This window comes from Mobula hypostoma, chromosome 18 (assembly GCF_963921235.1).
Source record: "Mobula hypostoma chromosome 18, sMobHyp1.1, whole genome shotgun sequence".
In the NCBI taxonomy this organism is placed as follows: Eukaryota; Metazoa; Chordata; class Chondrichthyes; order Myliobatiformes; family Myliobatidae; genus Mobula; species Mobula hypostoma.
In genome coordinates, this window is record NC_086114.1 from 55,889,371 (window position 1) to 55,913,109 (window position 23,739).

The following is a 23,739-nucleotide window of genomic DNA, read 5'->3' on the forward strand; positions in this document are numbered from 1 at the left end:
TGTAAAACTAGAAGCCACACATTTTATGAGAGAGGAAAGAATTAAAGACCTGAGGGGCTGCCAGGACGCTGAAGCAGGGACCCAATCGCAGACCAAGTACTGTACACACTGTGATATTTACTGAGTAGCAAATCTAGAGGGGCAACAAAGTCAGCATCAAAGTTCAGGCAGAGATCAAAAATGCCAGAGAAATTCAAAAATCAGAATCAGGAAACAGGCAGAGTCAATATTCAGACAGAGTTCAGATACGAATGCTGGAAAGGCTCAGGAAAACTCATTGGCACAATCTGGCAACAAACAGATGAAAACACAGGACTGAAATAGACTAAGCAATAAACAGAGAGGCAGATGATAGGTGGAGCACAATGAGACACAGGTGGCAGCAATACAGGTAATAATGGGAAACAGGTAAGAGACAGAGTACTCAGTAATACAGGGGCTGGAGTAGAGCGGAGCGGGGACAGGAGCACATGGCAATACAAAAACACAGAACGATGGCTAGGGGGAAAACACACAAAAAGACAGAGTTCAACTGAAGGCACTGATAGAGGCATTTTTTTTTCAGAGTGGGTAGTGGGTATATGGAATGGGCTGCCAGAGGAAGTGGTAGAAATAGGTACAATTACAATTTTTAAGGTATTTTAACAGGAACATGTATAGGAAAGATTTGGATGGATATGGGTCAAATAAAAGCAAATGGGACTAACTGTCATAAGAAACTTCATAGATAGGGACAAATTGGGCCAAAGGCCTTTTTCTTTTCTGTAAAACTCAATGTATCTATGAGATCGTTCATCAAAGTCCAATATCGCTGGACATTTCTCTGCAGTCTATGATCCTATATCAGGAATTCTCCTGCAGAAGTCACACCTACAGTAGTGCATTGGTTTCGTTTTGCTTCACTTCAAAATGTGGCTTTCCAAACCAAATTTTAACTTCAACCATTATTAGTATGGAATATTTACAACCTACAGAAGAAAGGGTTGGGAAGAATATATTAGTGAAACCTAATTTATCACATGGTTAATATGGTACTAATTGTCAGAGTGAAATGGCCCAAGGAAATCTGAGCCCGTGACTGAACCCGTGTTTTACTCTGTCCCACGTCAAAAAAAGTTCTAAAAGAATTCCAGGAATTCAACCACAATGGAAAAGATTCGTGTTCATCCCCTCAAATTTACTTCCTGATAGGTAAAGAAACGGTTATTGCAATCTTTACAGGGAACTAAAATAACAGCAGTTGTACCTTGAATTGTTGACCTTTTATTTAAAATGAAAAGAAAACACCTTTTGCCTTTATATCGGCAAATAATTTGGGGGATAAAAACAAACAGAAAAGTGATGTGAAATGTTCTTAACATTCCCGACCCTCGGTACCTATTAAGACTTTTCAAATAGAATGAATAGGTTCAGCAGAAAGTGTGGTGTACCAGGAGGGTAGTTAATGTCGGGGATATTAATGTCTTACAGCAATTAATGCAATTAATTCTTCAGCAGTTTTATCCTTTGTAAATTTTAATGTTTCCCTCAGGTAGAAAACAATTCGTTCTCCAAATAAAAGTGAAGCCGAATGTTACGGCTATGAACTGGATAAATGTAACCAATACAATAAAATGTTCGAAACAAATGGGAAATATTGTTCCTGCTTGAGTCCTGAAGAAGGGTGTCGGCCCGAAACATCGACTATCTATCTATCGATCTATTTATTTATTTATTTATTTATTTCCATAGATCTCCCTGACCTGCTGAGTTCCTCCAGCGTTTTATGTGTGTTGCTTAGGAAATACTGTTTCTCCGTCTCAGCTTCATTCTTTCCTTCCTCCCCTTAAAGTAGTTGTGTTTCTGACTGCCTAGTTTATAATCTTAAAATATTCAGTTTCTGCGGGAGATGACCGTCCTCCAAGTTCAATTTATTCCAGAAGAAATAAAAACCTTATGGGCGATAAACAACGCATTGTATCGGATCAGTTTTCATCTCGCTGTGTATAAGAACTAGTTAGTATAATTTCCACTGTCAGGTATTCAGGAAGGGGCATTGATATATAGAAATTAGTTTCCACTGATCACTCGCCGCTCCCAGTGATTTCTGCAGTTTTGATGTATTTGGTACCGTGTAGTCATCGAATTCGAATTTAGTAACTTGCAGTCCTTTAACTTTTTAATTGTTGGCTGTGCTGTTGGAATTACACTTGATTTAAAATTTTTACGTCCTGAATTAATTGTACGCGGTTTCAAACTGTATCTTATTAAAAAATCCTGTAAATGTAAAACAAAAAACAACTAATACTGGAAATGTGCAGTAGGTCTGGCGGCGCCTATGAAGAGAGAATCGGAGTTAACTTCGACCAGAAATGTTAACTCTGTTTTTCTGTACAGTATACAGGTGCTGCCTGATTTGCTAAGTGTTTCCAGCTCTTTTTGTTTTGTTTTTAATTCTGACGTTTGCTGTTTGTAAGATGTTCATTTGCTGCACACTTCAGTTGCTCTGATTTAGCTGTTTATTTCATACCCATTACTTGCCGAATTACTTACTTGTAAGAAACAGTTAAAGATCTTATCGATATTCAGTGCAAAAAAGTCAGTCTTCATCCCAGGAATGATAAGAAATGTAAACGTTCTTTTCCTAGCTTGCTCATTTCAGGTTTTCTCATTTCAACTGTTCCTAAGAGTTTGTAGAAACGGGTAGTCCAATCGAACCAATGCGTGTCCGAACTCCCTAAATAAGACCGCTCACTCGGATCGCTCGTATTACCATTACCTTAAATAGAAATGCTGTGTTCTTTTAAGCGATTTTCATCAAATTATATAGAAATGACCAAAAATGATATTTTATTAGTTGACGAAATAATGGAAATTGCAATGCCAATAAAGTACATTAAATTATCCAAGCAGTTACTTATTAATCAAATTTACACGAAAGTAAAATAAACCACGTAATACGTGGCATGTGCAGAAGGATAGGACATGGTAGCCTTTTTGTTTGATACCTTTTCGCGATTTTGAACAATGTCAATTTTTATTCTAAAATAACAAATTATTGCTAATGCTGGAAATAGAATTGAAAACAGGAGCTCTGGAAACGCCCCGCTGTCCAGACGGTACATTCTCGCTTCACGTTCACCGATATAAATCCGGTAAAATATTAACACCTTTGCGTTTTGTTTGCTTTGTGCACATTTGTGGGTTCTTTGGGGGTAATTGAATAATAACGCTTCGCACCCTTCATTAAAGGGTGGTGAGAAAAAAATAACGGCTTTTATTAATATTAATTTTCTTTATAAATATACTTGAAAGGATAAAGAAAATGCGGGATTGAGGAACAAAGGTTTGTCCAGGGAGTCGCCACGGATGTGTTTGTTTTCCTTTTAAAAAAATCATGGTAATTAAAAATTAATGTTACTAATGGCTAATTTTACTGCTACAATTAAGCATTTGTGTTATAAATGCAGTACATGCATCGATTCAATTTTGTTTCGCGTGCACATTGCATACGCGTGCCCACAGCGCCCGGGAGCGTGCCCCGCCACGCGCATGCGCAAGCGCGGAGCTGGCGCTATAAAAGAAGCGGGAACGCTGCCTGCGCGGTGAAGTTGAGGGAGAGGGAATTGGTGGTCGGGGGGACGGCAGAGCCTGGGGGATTACTGACGACGAGGAGAGCGGGAGGGAGGCGCTTGGCGGTCCGGGACTTTCGTTCTGCCGTCCCGCGGTCAGCTCGGGGCGAGGCGAGGCGATGCAGCGAGACTACAACCCGAATTTCTCGGGCGTCGAGGACCCGGACGGGACTGCGTGCAGTCGTTTCCATGTGAAGCTGGTGGATGAGCGGCCCGCGTCCGGTCTCTCGCAGGATGACGAGCCGCCCGAGTATGCGGCGCCTTCCTTCGAGAGCGAGGAAGGGCTGAGCCGCCTGCACCCGTACGAATATCGGGGCCCGGGAAGCGGCTTCCCGACCTGCGACCCGCTCCGCCCCGATACCCTCTTACAGACGTACGACACGATCACCAATTCGCACCTGAAGACATTCGGGCACAATACAGTGGACAGGGTGCCCCGCATCGACTTCTACCGCAATACCGGCAGCTTCAGCGGCGTCAAAGTCAACAGGCCGACCCTGGCCGATCTTCATGAAGACCTGAAGACGGTGAGGCTGTGCTGGTACTACTTCTCCTGTTTGCACTCTGCCCTGTTTCATCAGATTTCTCAACAATCCACATACGCTACCTTTTAGTTTACTTTATTTATCTTGTAATTTATAATATTTATGTCTTCGTAGTGTACTGCTGCTGCAAAACAAGACATTTCACGTCGTATAAGACAGTGATAATAAACCTGATTCTGATCTAGTGAGTCTCTGAGATTTAGGGTTTAACCAGTCCATTGGGAGCGAGTCTCACCAGTGAGGTGATTTCGTTCCAGAGCTTGGTGCACAAAATCCAGACTGACATTTCTGACAGTATATAGGAAATTTTTTTTAAAAATCGCCACAAGTTGTCTTCCTTTGGTTGAGTAACACGAAATGCTAGAGGAACTTAGCAAGCATCTATGAAAAAGAATAGGGTCAACGTTTCGGGCCGAGACCTTTCATTGGGAGTCTTGCTGAGCTCCTCCAGTATTTCGTGAGATGTCAAACTGAGGCCCCTGATGTAAAAAAAGGAAATTATGCTATGGAGCAAAACCTAATGAAGGGTCCCCACCCCAAACGTTGACTGTACTCTTTTCCATGGATGCTGCCAGGCCTGCTGGGTTCCTCCAGCATTTTGTGTGTGTTGCTTGGATTTCCAGCATCTGCAGATTTTCTCTTGTTTGTAATTGGGCCATGTGATCACTCAGGTCTACTCTGCTGTTTAGTGAGACCTTGGCCATGCCTCCACTTCGACACTGCAATAGGTAAAAACAGGGGTCTTATTTTGGACTGGAATGCATTAAAGACTTGACCTTGACTGTTCCAGATGGCAGGAAATTCCCAAGATCCTTTGAACTAAGATCTCTGTTCTGTGACCTATCCCTTTTGAATTGCTGTGCCCATATTTAAGATTATTAATGAGAAATATCTTCTCAACATGTACCTTGTCAAGTCATCTCAGAATCTTGTGTTTCAAAGATTTGAGGTGGAGAGTTTAAAAGGCTATGGAGGGATTTGAAAACCAGAATGAGAATTTTAAAACACTGTCAAGGACTTATTGGAGGTCAGCAAGGAAGCATAGTGGTTAGCACACTGTTTTACAGTACCAGTGACCCGGTTTCACTTCCTGCTGCTGCTTGTGAGGCGTTTGTATTTTCTCCCTGTGACGACAGGGGTTTCCTCTGGGTGCTTCAGTTTCCCTTCACAGTCCTGTTTGGTGAGTTAATTGGTCACTGTAAACTGTCCCCTGTTTAGGCTAGGATTAAGTCGGGGGATTGCTGTGTGGCATGGCTCGAAGGCTCGGAAGGGTCTGTTCCATGCTGTATCTCTAAATAAATAAAGCTTAGAGTGGGTAGGATGATGCATGTTAAGGTAGCAGCAGGTGAATTTCAGACGACCTCCAGTTTACTAAGAGTGGATGTAGGATAGCTGACAGGACTGAGTTGGAATAGACAAATTTAGAGCTAAAAATAATATAAAAGTTCTTCTTTGTATAAATGAATTGTTTGGCAGCAACAATCTGGAAGTAGAAGAAATGTTTTGACAATTCTGTGCTTAACAATGGAAAGATAAGAATTGGGGATTGGTTCCTACCCAACTTTAAGATATTATTGAGTAAAGCTGTTTGGGACTCCATTGTTTCAGGTCTTTGATTTTGTTTCTTTTAATAGAATTGCTGTATACTATGGAAACGGATTAAGCAGCAGTGCACTTGACATGTATTTGTTTCTCAATGGTTTCCCTGACCCCTTGTTGTGTTCTGTCCTCTGTGTCCTTCTGTCGAGCATTGTTGGCATTGGATTGTATAATGACACTTGCGGGCTGCTCCTCACAATCTTTAGGTTGTGTTGGTTATTAACACAAATGCCGCATTTCACTGTATATTTTAATGTACATGTGATAAATGAATATGCGTCTAAATCTGACTAGTCTTGGACCATAGTACCTTGAGGTGGTACATGAACTCTAAGATATGTTGTCCTTCCTGCAGCATATCATAATAGCATTATTAAAGAGTGATATCAGAGTAATCTGCCACTTTGGACATGTTGAACCCATGTAGAGGACAGAAGGTGGATACAACAAAATATGTAGGAATAGACATTTAATTGCTGTATGATGTAGAAGAAGCTACAACAATGTGGAGGAAACTGCAGCTATGGTACATGTATCTGGTCTGTTGGATGATTTGGTTTATTTCCCATCAATGATAGGTGAGCAGTTCATGCTTGCCCACATTTGCCCGAGGAGGTAATCTTTAGTGGCTGCTGGTAAATTCACCATATAGCCTTCCAGTGTGCCTGGGTGGTCCTGTAGTTGCCTGTGGCAGTGGGCACTGGAGGTGACTAGAATTAGTGGTTCTTTATTTGGATACGACATTTATCAACAGCTTAAAATCTAACATTGTCTTTTAAGAAACTGATATTAGATCAATCCAGTGGTGCTTTATTGGTTAGTTAAGTAATTGATTTGTTATCTTGTTGCCTCTTTGTACAAAGACCACGTTTATTTTTATCAACCCTGATAACCTTGCGGCTGCTTATTTACATCATGCAGTTAATATAGACCTTATTTTAAGATGCAGCCTTTTTACCGATCGTTACTTAATATTGGGTAACTAGCTTCCAACTGGACAGTAGTAAATAAAGGACTTGTATACTGTATTTATGTTTTTTGATAGTCCATACCCATTTTTGAACTGATCAGTTACTTTTATCAATGAGTACACAAGCAGGATAACTGCATTACTAGAAAAACAGGAGATTTGAGACTGTCAGTGAGGCAGTGTTTTGCAGGATAGACATTGACAGTCACAGTAAGCTACTTTCTTTTCTTTCTTTTTAAATCTTTTTATTGAGTAAGTATACAAAAAAGGTAAGCCATATAAACATTAATACAATGTTAAAGTATAATAAAATTCCAAAAGATAACAATACCAAAAAGAAAATACTACAAACAATGTAATTTAAGCATAAGAAACCAAGATAACATAATAGTATACTAGATTTTATATATATCAATGGAAAAAAAGAAAAAAAAAAACCCCAAAAAAAACCCACCGTGCAACTAACTAAAAGCAAAGCAAAGCAATGGGCTAACTTGAAACCAAACAGAGTTAAACTTAAAATCACGTCCTCAATCCCGACCTCCATTAAAACAGTAAAAAAAAACAAGAAGGGTAAATATTACATTAAATGAAAATATCGAATAAAAGGTCCCCAAATCTGTTCAAATTTAAATGAAGAATCATAGTAAGCTACTTTGTAAGGACTTCCTGCACAAATACAAATCCATATTTATCTGACTTCTTTGCCACTGTCACTTTGAATTCTGACTCCTGCAGTATTTATTCAAATTTTCACTGTTTCCCAGTAGTTATACAGGTTTATTTCTCAACATCATTTTGTGCATTGCTGTCCAAAACTGAGGTGATTTCTGCATAATTTTCTGCAAAATTCACCCTCCCTTTTTGAAGAATTTGGTTGGATTTTATTAGTTCTAACTATTCAATAAGTATTTAGAGGAACCTATCAGTACTAAGGGCTGCATCAACACAAATAGCATATAATTAATGCCTGTGATCGTAAGTTGAAATAATTTGTATAAATACTGGAAGTAATTTAGTACATTCTGAAACCAGGGTCTAAAATCTGAAAGTAGGAGAGCTGAGTTGTCTGTGATAGATTAGGAAACTGCATTGAAACGCAAGTGTACATCAGCAATTGCTAGCATTTAAAGAATTAATTAATTAATTGTTTACAAGTCTTTTTTTCTACAAGACACCAACAGGATATGTAGTCAAGCTGTGAAGTTTAAAGTACATTAGATCGAAGAGAAAATCTTGTAATATTACTGAGAAAAGCCGTGAGACGAGAAGAGGAGAAATTTCAGCACTCAGCAAAAGTGGAGCCAGACAAGAAAAGGAAAAGTAGACCAAGAAGGTAGTTTAGCAATAAAGGAAAACTGCACTTGTTGGTGTCAGTTAATGAGTTTCTCACACAGAAATAGGAGAAATCATTATTGAGGAATAAGGAAATGACAGAGATTGATCTGCGCTCAAGGGCCACTTTATTAGGTACACCTGTACACCTCACTGATGAAAGTATCTAATCAGCCAATCATGTGGCAGCAACTCAGTGTATAAAAGCACACAGGCATGGTCAGGAGGTTCAATTGTTCAGACCAAACATCAGAATGGGGAAGAAATGTGATCTTGATGTGGAATGATTGTTGGCGCCAGATACTGAAAAATTACTGATCTCTTGGGATTTTTAAGCCCAATGTTCTCTAGAGTTTACAGAGAATGGTGTGCAAACCAAAATAAAAATACAGTGAGCAGCAGTTTTATGGGCGAAAAAAAACTTTGTTATTGAGAGGGATCAGAGGAATGGCCAGATTGGTTTAAGCTGACAGGAACGCGACAGTAGCTCATAACCGCACATTACAGCAGTAGTGTGTAGAACAGCATCTCTGAACACACAACACATTGAACCTTGAAGTGGATGGGCTACAGCAGCAGAAGACTATGAACATGTATTCCTTGTATTTACAAAGAAGATGCAGAAAGCCAGGAAATAGTAGAGATGTATGAGGAATGAAGTATTAACATTAATTTAACCAAGTTATATGGAATAAGTTAATGGAACTGAATACAGTTGAATGCCCTGAATCTAAAGGCTTCCAAAGATATAGCTGTAGGTGAACTAAATTTCATCTTCGAAACATTTCTAGAACAGCTCCCACACTTTACAAGTGTTGCCCTACAATACTGACTCCTATTAAGGAGTTAGTAACAGGCCACTTGTACAATATTTGAATTGAGAAGTGATAGTATAGATTTATGAAAGGGGAAGTTTTTGACAGATCTGTTGAAATTAACAGCATAGATAAGGGTGACGAAACCTTGGAGATGATGTCTTCAGGCTTCCATAGTCTGTTAACATAGGTGCATAAATAAGCAAAATGGGAGTGTTGGTGTTTAGGTAATATACTGGTGTGGATTGATAGGCTGACAGGAATGATCAAACCATCTTAAAATTAGGGCTGTGACTAGGGGGATTCTGCAGGTATCCGTGGTGGAGGTTCACCTGTTCACAACCTTAGTCAGTGATTTGGATGAGGGAATCAACTGCAGCATGTTAATTTTTGGTGAAGATGCTCAGTGTAGTCTGTGCAATGGATGCAGGGAGAGATGTCTGTGAGATGGCTTAAGTGAGTGGGCAAAAGCATGGCAGATAGAACTGTAATGTGGAGAAATAGCAAGTTTCACAACATATGCTGATGATATTAAATCTGATTCTGATGTGAGACCCTTGCTTTGGTAAACAAAGCTGTATTTTTTTTTAATAGTATTGGTGTTTTGAGGACCTGTGCAGAAATAACTAAAAGTTAACATGAAGGGTATAGTAAACAATTAGGATGGCAGATGCTGTTTTGGATTTTATTGCAAAGGGATGAGAACTCATGGGAAATATTCTTTACAAGTCTGATCTCTCTCAGCCTAAGGTTGAATGTTCTTGCAGTGTGGGAACGTAGAGAAGGTTCACCAGATTGATTCATGGGATAGTGGGTGTATTATCTGAGGAGAGGATAAGCAAGCTGGACTATACTTAAGATTGGAATGCAAACCGATTTCATTGAAACATATGATGTTCCAATGGGGTTTGATGCAGGTATGATGCTTCCTCTTTATGATGCAACTTCAACCATAGGTCACAACTAAATAATTTATTTTAAACAAGGGATCAATCATTCATGACTGAGGTGAGGAAAATTTTCTGCTCCAGAATGGTTGTGAATCTTTATAATTCACTAGCCATCATAGTAGTCTAAGACAGATTGTGAATTTCCAGGTAAAAAGGAAATAAAGGGATCTAATGTTGTTAGAGAAAAGTAGAACGGGCGGGAGGAGAAGATGGCGGCGTCACGCAGCTTGCAGTGGCCACTCCAGTGAATGATATCTGCTATCTGTCAAGTAGGATGCCGTGCACAGTCCCGATTTGATGGAGACAGACATGAGAGCACGGATGAACATCTGTGAAACTTCTGAAATGCCTGCTTCACTGCCGCTGCTACTGTGTGATCCAGAATCTCCGGAGGGGAAGGTCCCGAGTCCTCGGCTTTGCTTGTTCAGCCGGAGCGGGGTCGAAGCGCTCGGCAGAGATGGTGCTCGATGTCAGAGGGCTGGTCGGAGGCTCAAAGTTTTTGGACAGACTCAGAGTCGGCTGCGGTTGGGTGCTTCCAGTGCATCAGCAAGTTTGCGGTGCTTGGAGGTTCATGGCAGGGAGAGTTTCTCCCTTCTACCGTCTGCATGAGATGATGGGGCTATCGGGACTTGAGACTTTTTATACCATGCCCATGGTCTGCTCTTTATCAAATTACGGTATTGCTTTGCACTGTTGTAATTAAGTGGTTTTGTCAGTTTTAGTCTTGGTTTGCCCTGTGTTTCTGTGATATCTTTCTGGAGGAACATTGTATCATTTTTTTAATGCATGCATTTCTAAATGACAATAAATGAGGACTGAGCGTCCTCATAATCTAAGATAAAAGATCGACTATGATCCTTTCACAGTGGAGCAGGAATAAAAGGCGATTCCTGATCCTATGACTTGTGTAGTATGCAATTTTAAGAACATAGTTTACTGGTACAAAAGGAAGGTGGCCAATCCCACTAAGTTGTGCCATTTTTCTCCAGTTTCCTCTCTAGTTATATAGATAGACTAGCTTCCATGCTGTATAACTCTGATTGAGATGTCGCATCCAAGCTAGTCCCATTTGCCAGCATTTGGACCAAACCTTCTAAATCTTTTCAATCCATGTACCTGTCCAGTTGTATTTTAAAGCTTGTTATTGTACCTGCCTTAACAACTCACTGGCAGTTAATTCCACATAGATATCACATTTTATGAATTAAAAAAAAAGTTGCCTGAAAGTTGCTATTAAGTCTTTCTGCTCATACTTTAAACTTGTCCCCTCTAGTTCTTGATTTCCCCTACGACCAGAGAAAAGACTGCGTGTATTCACCTTTTTCATGCCGTCATGATCTTGTACACCTCTAGAAGATTACCTCACCCTCCAAAGTACCAAGGAATAAAGTCCTAGCCTGTCTAACCTCCCTATAAGTTCCTCAAGTCCTATGTCATTCTTAAATGTTTATTATCAAAGTTTGTATACAGTATAGAACCTTGAGATTCATCTTCTTGCAGGCAGTCACAAAACAAAAAGCTCCATAGAGCCCATTCGAAGGAAAACCCCACACCATCAAATACCCAATGTCAAAAAGAACAAGTTGTGCCAACAATAAAAAGTAACCAAACAACATTAACTGCAGAGTCCCCAAAAGTGAGTACTCAGTGCTCTGCTGATGGCTGCAGGCCACAGCCACAGAGTCACTTGAGCAATGAAGTGCCCCGATTAAATCGTGCATATAGTTTAAAAAAAAGAAGGAAAATTAACTGCGGAGTACCCGAATAGAAGTTCACAACTACAGAGCGTGTTCAGTGCTGAGGCGAGCCCATCCTGAAGCCCGATGGTTGTGGGGTGGCAGCTGCTCCTGAACCCATTGGTATGAGATCCAAGACTCCTGCACCTTCTGCCCACTGGCAGCAGCGAGAGATACCAGTCAAATGCAGGCAGGCAGCGCTGAACATCTGTTCGTTTTCTGCTCTCATCCTTGACAATTTTAATCTTGCTCGACACTTTAATTGGCGTGGAGTAATGGCGCCAGCCACGGGTTTGTGTTCTGCCATTAGGAATTGACACAATCTCATCCACACTGAATACCCCAGGAGATTGCAGAAGTGCCAAATCATTCAGTTGGTACAAAAATACATTCTTGAAAGGGAAATTATAGGCTGCAATTGATCACAGTTCAGAAGTATATTTAGAAGAGTATCCAGTAGTTCTGTAAGCTGGTCTGCACGATGTTGCTGTTGGTCACTGGTGCCATAATGCCAGAAATTAGTTGTTTCTTAACTAGTTGTCACTGTAGGTCAGCAAACATATAGGATGCAAATAGCCATGCTTTGAAGAAAAGGCTGCTCAGGATTGTGTTGAAGTTGATGAGGCTAGAGGTGACAAAAGCATATGTTAGCAGCAGCAGATTCGTTGTGTCAATTGCAAATTTAAGATTTGAGGTGAAATAAGTGTTACTGTATAATCATAACTTTATGAGATTCAAAGATCACCTTTTTTTGTATTATGTGCTAATAAAAGGAGCTGGATTCCTGCCTGATTTTTTTTTTCTCTAACCTTCCTTTCTATTTAGAGTGAATGGTATATCACAATTTGAGGAATTTGCCTATTGCATCATCTGAATTAATTTGATTATGGCATTGTATTATAATTCCAAGTTTATTAAAAGGAAGCTTTTTGACAACTTTGGACCTGCACCTTGAGTAAATGAACATAGAATAGTATAGCACAGTACAAGCCCTTCGACCCACAATGATGTGCTAACCTTTTAATGTACTCTAAGATCAATCTAACCCTTTTCTCCTTGCTCTCTGATCCAAGTAGTGTCCTGGTAAATCTCCTTTGCACCCTCTTTAAAGGTCTCTAAGTAAAATGTGGAACTGTCAAATGCCTCACTAAACTCCATATACACCACATCTACTGTTCTACCTTGTTTAGCCGCTTCGTCAAAAAATTCAGTCAGATTCATGAGACAGAATCTGCCCCTCAAAGCCATGCTGACTATCCCTAATCAGGCTATGCTTCTTCAAATGCTCCTAAGTCCTGTCTTTAAGAATTCTCTCCAATAGTTTGCCCACCACTGATGTGAGATTCACTGGTCTATAATTCCCAAGATTATTCCTCTTGCCTTTCTTGAACAAAGGAATAACATTTGTCACCCTCCAATTTTGTGGCTAGTGACAACACAAGGATCATTGCCAAAGATGCAGCAATCTCTTCCATTGCTTCCGGTACAATCCTGGGGTATATCCCATCGGGCATGGTGACTTATCTAACCTAATGTTTGTCAAAAGTTCCAGCATATCCTCTTTTATTCACATCGACATGTTCCAACATATCAGCCTTTTTTTTTCTGTTCTCACATTTGTTAAGGTCCCTCTCAAAGGTGAATACTGAAGCAAAAAATTCATTAAGAACTTCCCTCACTGCCTCTGACTAGACATGTGTTTCCTCTTCTATCTCTGCCCAGTCCTACCTCACTATAGTCATCCTTCTATTCTTCACAAGTGTAGAATGCTGTGGGGTTTTCTTAATCCTACTTGTCAAGGCCTTTTTGTGTCTCCGAGCTCTCCTGTCCTTAATCTTCTTCCTGGCTAACTCTTAACTCTCCAGAGCCCTGTCTGATCCTTGATTCCTAAAACTTAAGTATGCTTCTTTCTTCCTCTTAACTAGATGTTCCACATCTGTTGTCAACCATGGTTCCTTCACTCTACCATCATTTCCTGTCTCAATGGGATGTGCCTATCCAGAACACTATGCAAGTGCTCCCTAAACAACCTCCACATTTCCTTTGTGCATTTATCTGTTCCCAATTTATGCTTCAAAGTTCCTGCAAAATGCATCAATTTCACCCTAAACCAGTTAAGTACTTTCCCATACTGCCTGCTCCTAACCCTGCCCAAGGCCATGTTAAAGGTCGGGGTGTTGTGGTCACCATCTCTAAAATGCTCATCCACTGAGAGATCTGTCACTTGACCCGGTTCATTGCCCCGTACCAGCTGCAGTATACCCCAGGAATCCTTCCTGAATACACCTAACTAATTCCTTTCCATCTAAGTGTTTTGCACTAAGGAAGTACCAGTCAATATTAGAGAAATTGAAGTTGCCCATGATATCAACCCTATTTTTGGACCTTTTCAAAATCTGCCCTCTGATTTGCTCCTCTGTCTTTGTTGCTATGGTGTGGGCATAATAGAATGAATGCTCCCTTCCACCCACACTGACTCAGTAGATTATACCGCCAAGATGTCTTCCCTGTCTGCAGCTGTTATACTATCCCCAGTTAGTATGCCACTCCTCCATCTCTTTTACCTCCCTCCCAGTCCCTTTTGAAACGTCTAAATCCCAGTAAATCTAGCAGCCATTCCTATCCTCGTGATAGCCAAGTCTGTCATGGCCAGAACATATTTCCACGTATTGATCTATGCTCTAAGTTCATTACCCTTGTTTCTGATACTACCTGCATAAAAATTGACACATTTCAACCCATCTACACTGTAATTATGCACTATTCACCACATCAGTGTCTCTACATGCTGCAGCTACCTTTATATCGACTGCTTCATCCTCTGACCTATCACTCTGGTTCCCATACATAGTCATAGTCATACTTTATTGATCCCGGGGGAAATTGGTTTTTGTTACAGTTGCACCATAAATAATAGTAATAGAACCGTAAATAGTTAAATAGTAATGTGTAAATTATGCCAGTAAATTATGAAATAAGTCCAGGACCAGCCTATTGGCTCAGGGTGTCTGACCCTCCAAAGGAGTTGTAAAGTTTGATGGCCACAGGCAGGAGTGATTTCCTATGATGCTCTGTGCTGCATCTCAGTGGAATGAGTCTCTGGCTGAATGTACTTCTGTGCCCACCCAGTACATTATGTAGTGGATGGGAGACATTGACCAAGATGGCATGTAACTTAGCATCCTCTTTTCAGACACCATCGTGTACCTGTGCCACACTAATTTAAACCCACCCAAAACAAACCTGCCTGCAAGAATATTGGTCCCCTTCGAGTCAGGTGTAACTTGTTCCTTTTGTGAGGGCCATATCTTCCCTAATGAGATCCTAATGATCCACAAATCTGAAATCCTGCTGCCCACACCAATTCCTCAGCCACACATTCATCTGCCCAATCATTCTATCTTGCCCTCATTGGCAGATGGCACAGGCAACATTTCAGAGATTACTAACCTTGAGGACTTGCTCTTCAGCTTTGTATTCAGCTCCCTTTATTTGCTCTTCAGAACCTCATCTGTATTCCTGCCTATTTTGTTGGTATCAATATGTACCATAATTTCTGGCTGCTCACCCTCCCCCCTTAAGAATGTTGTGGACTGAAGCAGCCGCCTCCCTGACCCTGACACCTAGGAGACAACATACCATCTGGAGTATCTTTCATGTCCACAAAATCTACTGTCCCCCTAACTATTAAACCCCCTATTACCATAGCTCTCCTCTACTCCCCCTTTCCCCTTTGAGCCACAGAGCTGGTCTCCATGCCTAAAACCTAGTTGTTGTGACTTTTTCCTCAGTAGATTGTTCCTCCTGCTGCCCTCAACAGTATCCATAAGACCATAAGATATAGGAGTAGAATTAAGCCATTTGGCCCATTGAGTCTGCTCTGCCATTTCATCATGGCCAATATATTTTTCCTCTCAACCCCCATCTCCTGCCTTCTTCCCGTATCCCTTCGTGCCCTAACCAATCAAGGATCTATCAACCTCTGCCTTAAATAGACATAAAATCTTGGCCTCTTCAGCTGCCTGTGGCAAAGAATTCCACAGATTCACCACTCTGGCTAAAGAAATTCCTCATCATCTCCATTCTAAAAGGACGTCCCTCTATTCTGAGGCTGTGCCTTCCGGTCTTAGACTCTCCCACCTTAAGAAACATACTCTCCACATCCACTCTATCAAGGCCTTTCACTATTTGATAGGTTTCAATGAGGTCACCCCTCCCATTCTAGCAGTATGCTTGTTGAGGGGAATGTCCACAGGCATACTCTGCACTATCTACCTCTTCCTTCCCTTTCCTGACACTACCTGTCTCCTGCAACTTAGCTGTGATTACCTCCTGTAGCTCCTTTCTATCACCACCTCGTTCTCTGAATAAGTCATAGGTCATCCAGTTTCAGTTTCCTAAAAGTCTATAAGGAGCTGCACCCACATGCACTTTTTGCAGATGTTACTGTGTAGTCTAATTAAAATGGCTTCTTTGTTATGTTATACTTGAGATGGCTTCTTTGTTATGTTAAATGCTGAGAAAGTTCTTGTGCTAGCTGTTTGTTTGGGTTAGATTAGTGATAAGAGGGAGAACAAACCAATTGGGATAGATGTTATTCTTTCTAATGTGTCTGTAAGTTATTGTGATGCGCGGGTTTTGGGGCAGAAGGCGCCAGAGAGAGGGAGGATGGACAAGGTGCTGTGAGTTGGCTAATGGGGTCGGACCCCGAGCAGGAGTCCGAGGTCCAGGATGTTCAGCAAGGAGAGGAGAAGGAGATGGACTCATGTGGAGCGTCTGGTCGACCACCGTTGTTGGTCCCAGGCAGCAGGTTGAGGTGGTCTGAGGGGATCGCAGGGTGCAGAAGGAAGGTCCCAAGCTCCAGCTGTTTGTGCACGAAGAGATTAAACTTTGATAAGTGTGGCACCTTTTATCTTCCTTTTATATTTTATCTCTATTAATTATATAGTTCCAGTAATATCTGTAAACTGTAATTCATTTAATCATATCTGGTGTATTGTCTGTTATTTGGCGGGGTGGGGTACATCACACAGCATCCACACAAACTTTATTACCAAGTTTGGCGGGGCTGAGGGCTGTTTCCTTAGATGACAGCGAGCTAAGCGACCCTGAGGCTGTCCGGGGGGGGGGGGGCTACAAGATGTAGCAATCAGAGAGACAGGTGGTATCTCAGATCTCCTATATCTTGCATGAAGAGCACACCAATGACTTAGGATGCATTCTCGTTACTCTAGTTGGGTACCAATAAAGAAAAAATGAAACTTGACAGAAACTTTAACCTAGCCTCAGCCTCGTTTCACTGAAGCCTCTTGAGCCAATGCCTCAGTTCCCATTCTAAGTCTGTCCCACTCCAATAATGGCTGCTCTGCTTAAACATAACTTATTTTTATTGGTCCTTGCCAAGTGCCTAATAACCCAAATGATCTCAAGCTCTGCAGAAAGCCCTGACAAGCTCCACTTGCTTTAATAATCTGGTACTACTCTTTACAAGGAACTGTTCCCATGATCTCAAGCTCTGCATAAATGCTCTTTATTAATTATTATCATTGTTACTTTTTCTAAACTGTTTGTAGGATATTGTGTCAGTTCCTGGTACAGTGGAAGGTATTGCCAATGGTGATGGTGGAGTAAGTGATGAAGCAGGAAGAAAGCCTCCAGAAAATGAATTAGTGAGGTTTGGATGGATCAAAGGTGTGCTGGTAAGGAACTCCAGCTAAAGTTACAACATGCATATTTTTATTGACGTATAACAATGAAAGGTTTAACTGAGTTTGCATTTTTAAAAAATGTGGATGATTATGTAGAATTTATAATTTGGCTGTGAAGTGTAAAAATTTTTTAAATGGAAATGAGTGATGTCTTCTTGGGAAGATGTGTAGGCTCCAGGACGCATTCTTTCCAATGTATTCATATAAAACTGAATGAGCCAAGATCATAAACATAAAATGCAATATACTGAAAGCTATAATGGCTGACAGGAGTTGCTTTTCAGGTAGAAAAAATGATAATTGGATTATTACATCCAGTATCACTTTCTTGAATAACTTTTCCACTGCATTTGGAGCAAAGAACAACTGCTGGAGGAACTCAATGGGTCAAACAACATTTGTGAAGGCAAATTATAATTCATCATTTCAGGTTGAGACCTGCATCAGGGCTGTAGTGTAGAGGGTAGGTGGTTAGTATATAGAGTTGAGAAGGAAATGATAGACAGAGCTAGGATGTGGAGGAGTGGAGTCAGTGGTTGGTGAGAGATAGGTAGAGACAGACAAGGAAAGAATCAGGAAAGATGGAGCCAGTTGAGGGGAGGGTGCAGTGTGAGACAGAGGCTGGAAGGTGATAAGTGGAAACACAAGATGCTGCAAGTGCTGGAATCTGGCAGGTACGGAAGGAGGGAGGGATGATGGGAAGAAACATTTTGGGGAGTGGGATAGGAAAACAGAAGCTGTAGAGTGTTCAGATTAAACCAGCAAGAAGGGGAATGAGACTGTTGGGGGAGAAGCAAAAAGAAAAAGCATTGGGAGTGTGGGTCATGTGAGGTTGAAAAATGCAGTATTCGTACCTTTAGGTTATAGATTATCCAGGTAGAAAATGAGGTGCTATTGTTCTGGCTTGTTTAGCCTCAGCATGGCAGTGGAGAAGGCTGAGGGCCGATATGGGTTTAGGAAGGGCATGGAAATTGTACGCAAGTGGGAAGTCAGGATGGTCGTTGCAGTAAGTGCAGAGGAGTTAAAAAAGAATGTTCACCTAGTTAATGCTTAGTCTTGCTGATGTAGAACAGGCCATAGCGAATGCAATAAATGAGATTGGAGAATATGCATCTGAAACTTTGTTTGGCTTGTACTATTTTGGGTCTCTGGAAGGGGTGAGGGAGGAAGTGTAGAAATGAATATTGTACCTCGTATGATTGCAGGTGAAAATGCCATGAAAAGGAGAGGGGTGGGAGAGTAGGAGTGAGCGTACTTGGGAGAAATAGAGTGTTTGCAGAAATCAGAAATGAGTGGGAGGGGAAAATGTGACTGGTAGTGACATCACATTTCAATGTGAGAAGGCTGGTAGGGTGAAGGATGACGAGCAAGAGAATTCTGCCTCTGTGCTGTTTGGTAGAAGGTTGGGAGCATGAGAGCAGTAGTCCAGGAAATGGATGAATCTCCATTGCCATGATGAGGTATGGAGATGCCTCATGAAGGTTGGATGTGATTTGTTTTTTTGCAAAATATTAGTATCAACTTGCTGATGTAACTTTTTTTCATCTGTCTTAACAGGAGGTTAAGAAACAGGATAAAAAATACTACTGGGGAAAATATAGGCTTGTTTTGTATTTTTAAATATGATGGGTGCAAATAACCAAACTCCTAATGGATGTGATTTGAATTTTTTCAAAAAATTAATGACATGTAAGAAGTTCCATTAACCAAAATTGCAGCTGTTTCAATTTTCTCTTCAGATTCATATCTATGACTATCACTTAAGAATTGTAGTTAATTAATGTCTTGTATTGTAGGTACGATGCATGTTAAATATATGGGGAGTGATGCTTTTTATTCGATTGTCATGGATAGTTGGTCAGGCTGGAATAGGTATGTTTGCATTTTTGTTATAAATTGGTGCCATTAAGTTTCAGGATCAGTGATATTTGCCACTACTTTATATATCATGCAATTGGAAAACAAAATGTATGTGAATTCTCTTTACACCAGAAGTTGTCTTTAATGCAGGGGTTCCCAACCTGGGGTCCATGGACCCCTCAGTTAATAGCAGGGGTCCATGACGTAAAGGTTGGGAACCCCTGCTTTAGAGTGACTGTAATTTTTTTGCAGTTGATGTATCGCAGCTTAGAGCAATAGCATAGAAATGGGCTCTTCATCCCAATGAGTTTACCAGCCATGAAGTATCCATCTGTATTTATCCCATTTTGCAGCACTTTGCCCATAGTCTTCTATGCCTAGTTACAAGACCTCATCTAAATACTAAACGTTGAAACTCTGTCTATACCAATCCTCAGGCAAAGGGATCTAGATTACAAATGCTCTTTAGGTGAAAAAAATTCTTTAAATCTTCTACATTTTTACTTTATAGTTGATTTCTGGTCAAAGACCCCTCAGGTAAGCACAAACACTTTCTCATTATCTACCTTATTTATTCCCCTCATAACTTTGTATATCTCATTCAGATATACAGTATTGTATATGCTCTGTATGGAGCTTGCAATTTCTCCCAGTATATTTGCCTGGATTCTTCACACAACTATGATACTATGTTAATTGGTAACTGTAAATTACACACATGTATATAAAGGTAGGGTCTGGGGAACGTAAAGGGAGAATAAAATGGGATCCATATAAGTGAGTGATGATTGGCCTGATGGGCTGAATGGCCTGTTTGTTTTCACAATCATATGTACCCATGTTGCCAGGGATTCTTGGATGTACAGGTAGGTCTGTTTTATCTTCCTAGGATCTGACATTTGTTGTGCATTTTCTAGTTTTATTACTCCATGCAACATCTATCACATCACATTTTTCAAGAATAAATTCTATCTGCCATGGCTGTGGCCATCTTGGCAACCAATCAGTATTTCATGTCTGAACTTCCCAGATGTACCTTCTACATTCACATAACTTGTTAATGTATGCAATGAACAGTAGGAGTTCCAGCACTGATTTCTGCATTACATCACTGGCCACATAAGTAACCTTCATCTGCAGTGTCCTATCAACAAGTCACTTTCCTATCTAATTTGTTAAATTACTTTGGATTCCATGGGCTCCTACTTTATGGATTAATCTCCCACAAAGGCTTTGCTGAACTCATTGTGGACTACATCAGCCATACTGTTCAAATCAAAACACTTGGTCATCCCTCAGATCGATCAGACATCACCCCTATGCTGACTAATTCTGTTGTAAGTGCCGATTAATCCTTTCTCTGAGAACTTTTTCCCTACCATTGACATTGGAGTCACCAGTCTGTAGTTATCTGGCTTATCCCTACCACCTTTGTTGAGTAAAGGTACCATTTTATTACAAGGTTTGCAAACCATTGGGTTTGCAACAATAGTGACTTCGGTAAAGCATAATTTTCTTGATGAAGTGAGGTATCCAACCATGTCCATTAATACCCTCTTTAAAGTTAAATCACCTTTGCAGTGATTGGGATATCAGTTACCCTGTTAGATTTAGAACATAGAACATTATACCACAGTACAGACCCTTCAACCCATGATGTTGTGCTGACCTTTTAACCTACTCTAAGATCAATCTAGCCTTTCTCTCTTACATAGCCCTGTATACAGTACTTCTATCATCCATGTGCATATTTAGGAGTTTCCTCAATGCCCCTAGTGTGTGTGTGTGTGTGTGTGTGTCTACCACCACCTCTGGCAGGGCATTCTATGCACTGAGCACTCTTCATGTTTTTATATAAAAAAAAACAAAAAAAAAACTTGCCTCAGTCATACCTTCTGTATGCGGAGAGTTTAAAAAGGCAGGTTGCTACCAACGGCACTCCTTTGGATCGGGACTACAGAGCGTCGTGGGAGCTGAATTGTGAAGGAAGGCAGTTTTTTTTTTTAAAACTTGTTCGAGTGCAAGAAGGGCGAGACTGTGCAGGCGCGTGACGTCAGCAGGACCGCGCGGAGAGTTTAAAAAGGCGACCACCCTATACAGCGGGCAGTGGAGTGAGCGGTAGCAGAGTGTAGGGCTTTGGCTTCAACGGGCTTCGGCGATAAACGGGAAGAGGCAGGAGCGAAGCGCCAACTCTTTTTTCTCTCCCCCCCCCCCTTCGCGAATCGGCCCGGACAGACAGGAACAGCAGGGCTGTCACAGCTAACGGTTTAAAAAGTTTGTCTGTTTGGCGAGGTAAGTGGGTGAGTAGACTTATTTTTCCTGTTTCATTCGTGTAGAATTAGATAGCATGCCTGCAGGGTTAGTGCTTTGTTCAAGGTGTCAGATGTGGGAATCCTGGGAGACTTCCAGCCTCCCTGATGGCCACATCTGCGCCAGGTGCACCGAGTTGCAGCTCCTCAGAGACCGTGTTAGGGATCTGCAGCTGCAGCTTGATGACCTAGTGCTTATCAGGGAAAGTGAAGAGGTGATAGACAGGAGCTACAGGAGTCAGTAGTCATCCCTAGGCTACAGGAGTCAGAACACTGGGTCACTGTCAACGGAGGGAAGGGAAATGCCCGGATAGTGGAGAGCACCCCTGTGGCTGTCCCCCCTCAGCAATAAATATCTTGTTCTGGATGCTGTTGAGGGGGATGACCTGATGGGCTGCTCACGGTGACTGGGTCTCTGGCACTGAGCCTGGCACTGTTGTGCAGGAGAGAAGGAGGGAGAAGAGAAATGCGGTAGTCGTGGGGGATTCCATAGTCAGGGGAACAGACGGGAGATTCTGTGAGCCTGACAGAGATACCCGCATGGTGTGTTGCCTCCCAGGTGCCAGGGTACGGGATGTCTCGGATCGGGTCCTGAATATTCTAAAGGGGGAGGGTGAGCAGCCAGTTGTCTTGGTACATGTTGGTACCAATGACATAGATAGGACAAAGGAGGAGGTCCTGAAGAGAGATTTCCAGGAGTTAGGAAGGAAGCTGAGAAGCAGGACCTCCAGGGTAGTAATCTCGGGATTGCTACCTGTGCCATGTGCTAGCGAGGGCAAGAGTAGTCGGATCAGGCAGATGAATGTGTGGCTGAGAGACTAGTGTAGGGGGCAGGGCTTCAGATTCTTGGATAATTGGGATCTCTTCTGGGGAAAGTATGACCTGTTCAAAAAGGACAGGTTACACCTGAACCCGAAGGGGACCAATATCCTGGCGGAAAAGTTTAATAGAGCTGTTAGGGAGGGTTTAAACTAATTTGGCAGGGGGATGGGAACCGGAATGATAGAGCGGAGGAAGGGGAAAACAGAAATAAATCTAAGGTAGTGAGCAGTAAAGATGTCAGGAAAGACAGGCAGGTGATGGGGCAAATGTGTAGCCATTGGGATGAGTTGCAGTGCAATAAAGTTGCAGTGAAACCAAAGCAAAAAGTATCAAATACTGGTCTTAAGGTGTTATACTTAAATGCACGCAGCATAAGGAATAAGGTGGATGATCTTGTTGTACAGCTACAGATTGGCAGGTATGATATTGTGGCCATCACTGAGACCTGACTAAAGGATGCATGTCTCTGGGAGCTGAACGTCCAAGGATACACGGTGTATCGGAAGGATAGGAAGGTAGGCAGAGGGGGAGGTGTGGCTTTATTGGTAAGAAATGATATTAAATCATTAGAAAGAGGTGATATAGGATTGGAAGGTGCAGAATCTTTATGGGTTGAGCTAAGGAATAGCAGGGGTAAAAGGACCCTGATGGCAGTTATTTGTAGGCCTCCAAACAGCTGCAGGGATGTGGACTACAAATTACAACTGGAAATAGAAAAGGCTTGTCAGAAGGGCAGTGTTATGATAATTGTGGGGGATTTTAACATGCGAGTAGATTGGAAAAATCAGGTCGGCACTGGATCTCAAGAGAGAATTTGTGGAATGTCTGTGAGATGGCTTTTTAGAACAGGTTGTTGAGCCCACTAGGGGATCGGCTGTACTGGATTGGGTATTGTGTAATGAACCGGAGGTGATTGGAGAGATTGAGGTGAAGGAACCCTTAGGAGACAGTGATCATAACATGATTGAGTTCACTGTGAAATTAGAAAAAGAGAAGCCGAAATCTGATGTGTCGGTGTTTCAGTGGAGTAAAGGAAATTACAGTGGCATGAGAGAGGAACTGGCCAAAGTTGACTGGAAAGAGACACTGGCGGGAAAGACGGCAGAGCAGCAGTGGCTGGAGTTTATGCAAGAAATGAGGAATGTGCAAGACAGGTATATTCCAAAAAAAGAAATTTTTGAGTGGAAAAAGGATGCAACCGTGGTTGACAGGAGAAGTCAAAGCCAAAGTTAAAGCAAAGGAGAGGGCATACAAGGAAGCACAAATTAGTGGGAAGACAGAGGATTGGGAAGTTTTTAAAACCTTACAAAAGGAAACCAAGAAGGTCATTAAGAGAGAAAAGATTAACTATGAAAGGAAACTAGCAAATAATATCAAAGAGGATACTGAAAGCTTTTTCAAGTATATAAAGAGTAAAAGACAGGTGAGAGTAGATATAGGACCGATAGAAAATGATACTGGAGAAATTGTAATGGGAGA

General features: G+C 41.4%; 1 protein-coding gene across 3 annotated transcripts in view; it reads left to right on the top strand.

The window, feature by feature from the left end:
* Nucleotides 1–3,577: 3,577 nt before the first annotated feature.
* Nucleotides 3,578–23,739, top strand: part of slc12a1 (solute carrier family 12 member 1) — a 163,576-nt gene continuing 143,414 nt past the window's right edge. For all 3 annotated transcript variants that reach the window (XM_063070928.1, XM_063070927.1, XM_063070925.1), the window contains exons 1-3: nucleotides 3,578–4,138; nucleotides 17,135–17,260; nucleotides 19,066–19,141. In XM_063070928.1, coding sequence (XP_062926998.1) covers nucleotides 3,731–4,138; nucleotides 17,135–17,260; nucleotides 19,066–19,141 — 610 coding nt within the window. In that variant the 5' untranslated portion in view covers nucleotides 3,578–3,730. The remainder of the gene's footprint in view (nucleotides 4,139–17,134; nucleotides 17,261–19,065; nucleotides 19,142–23,739) is intronic.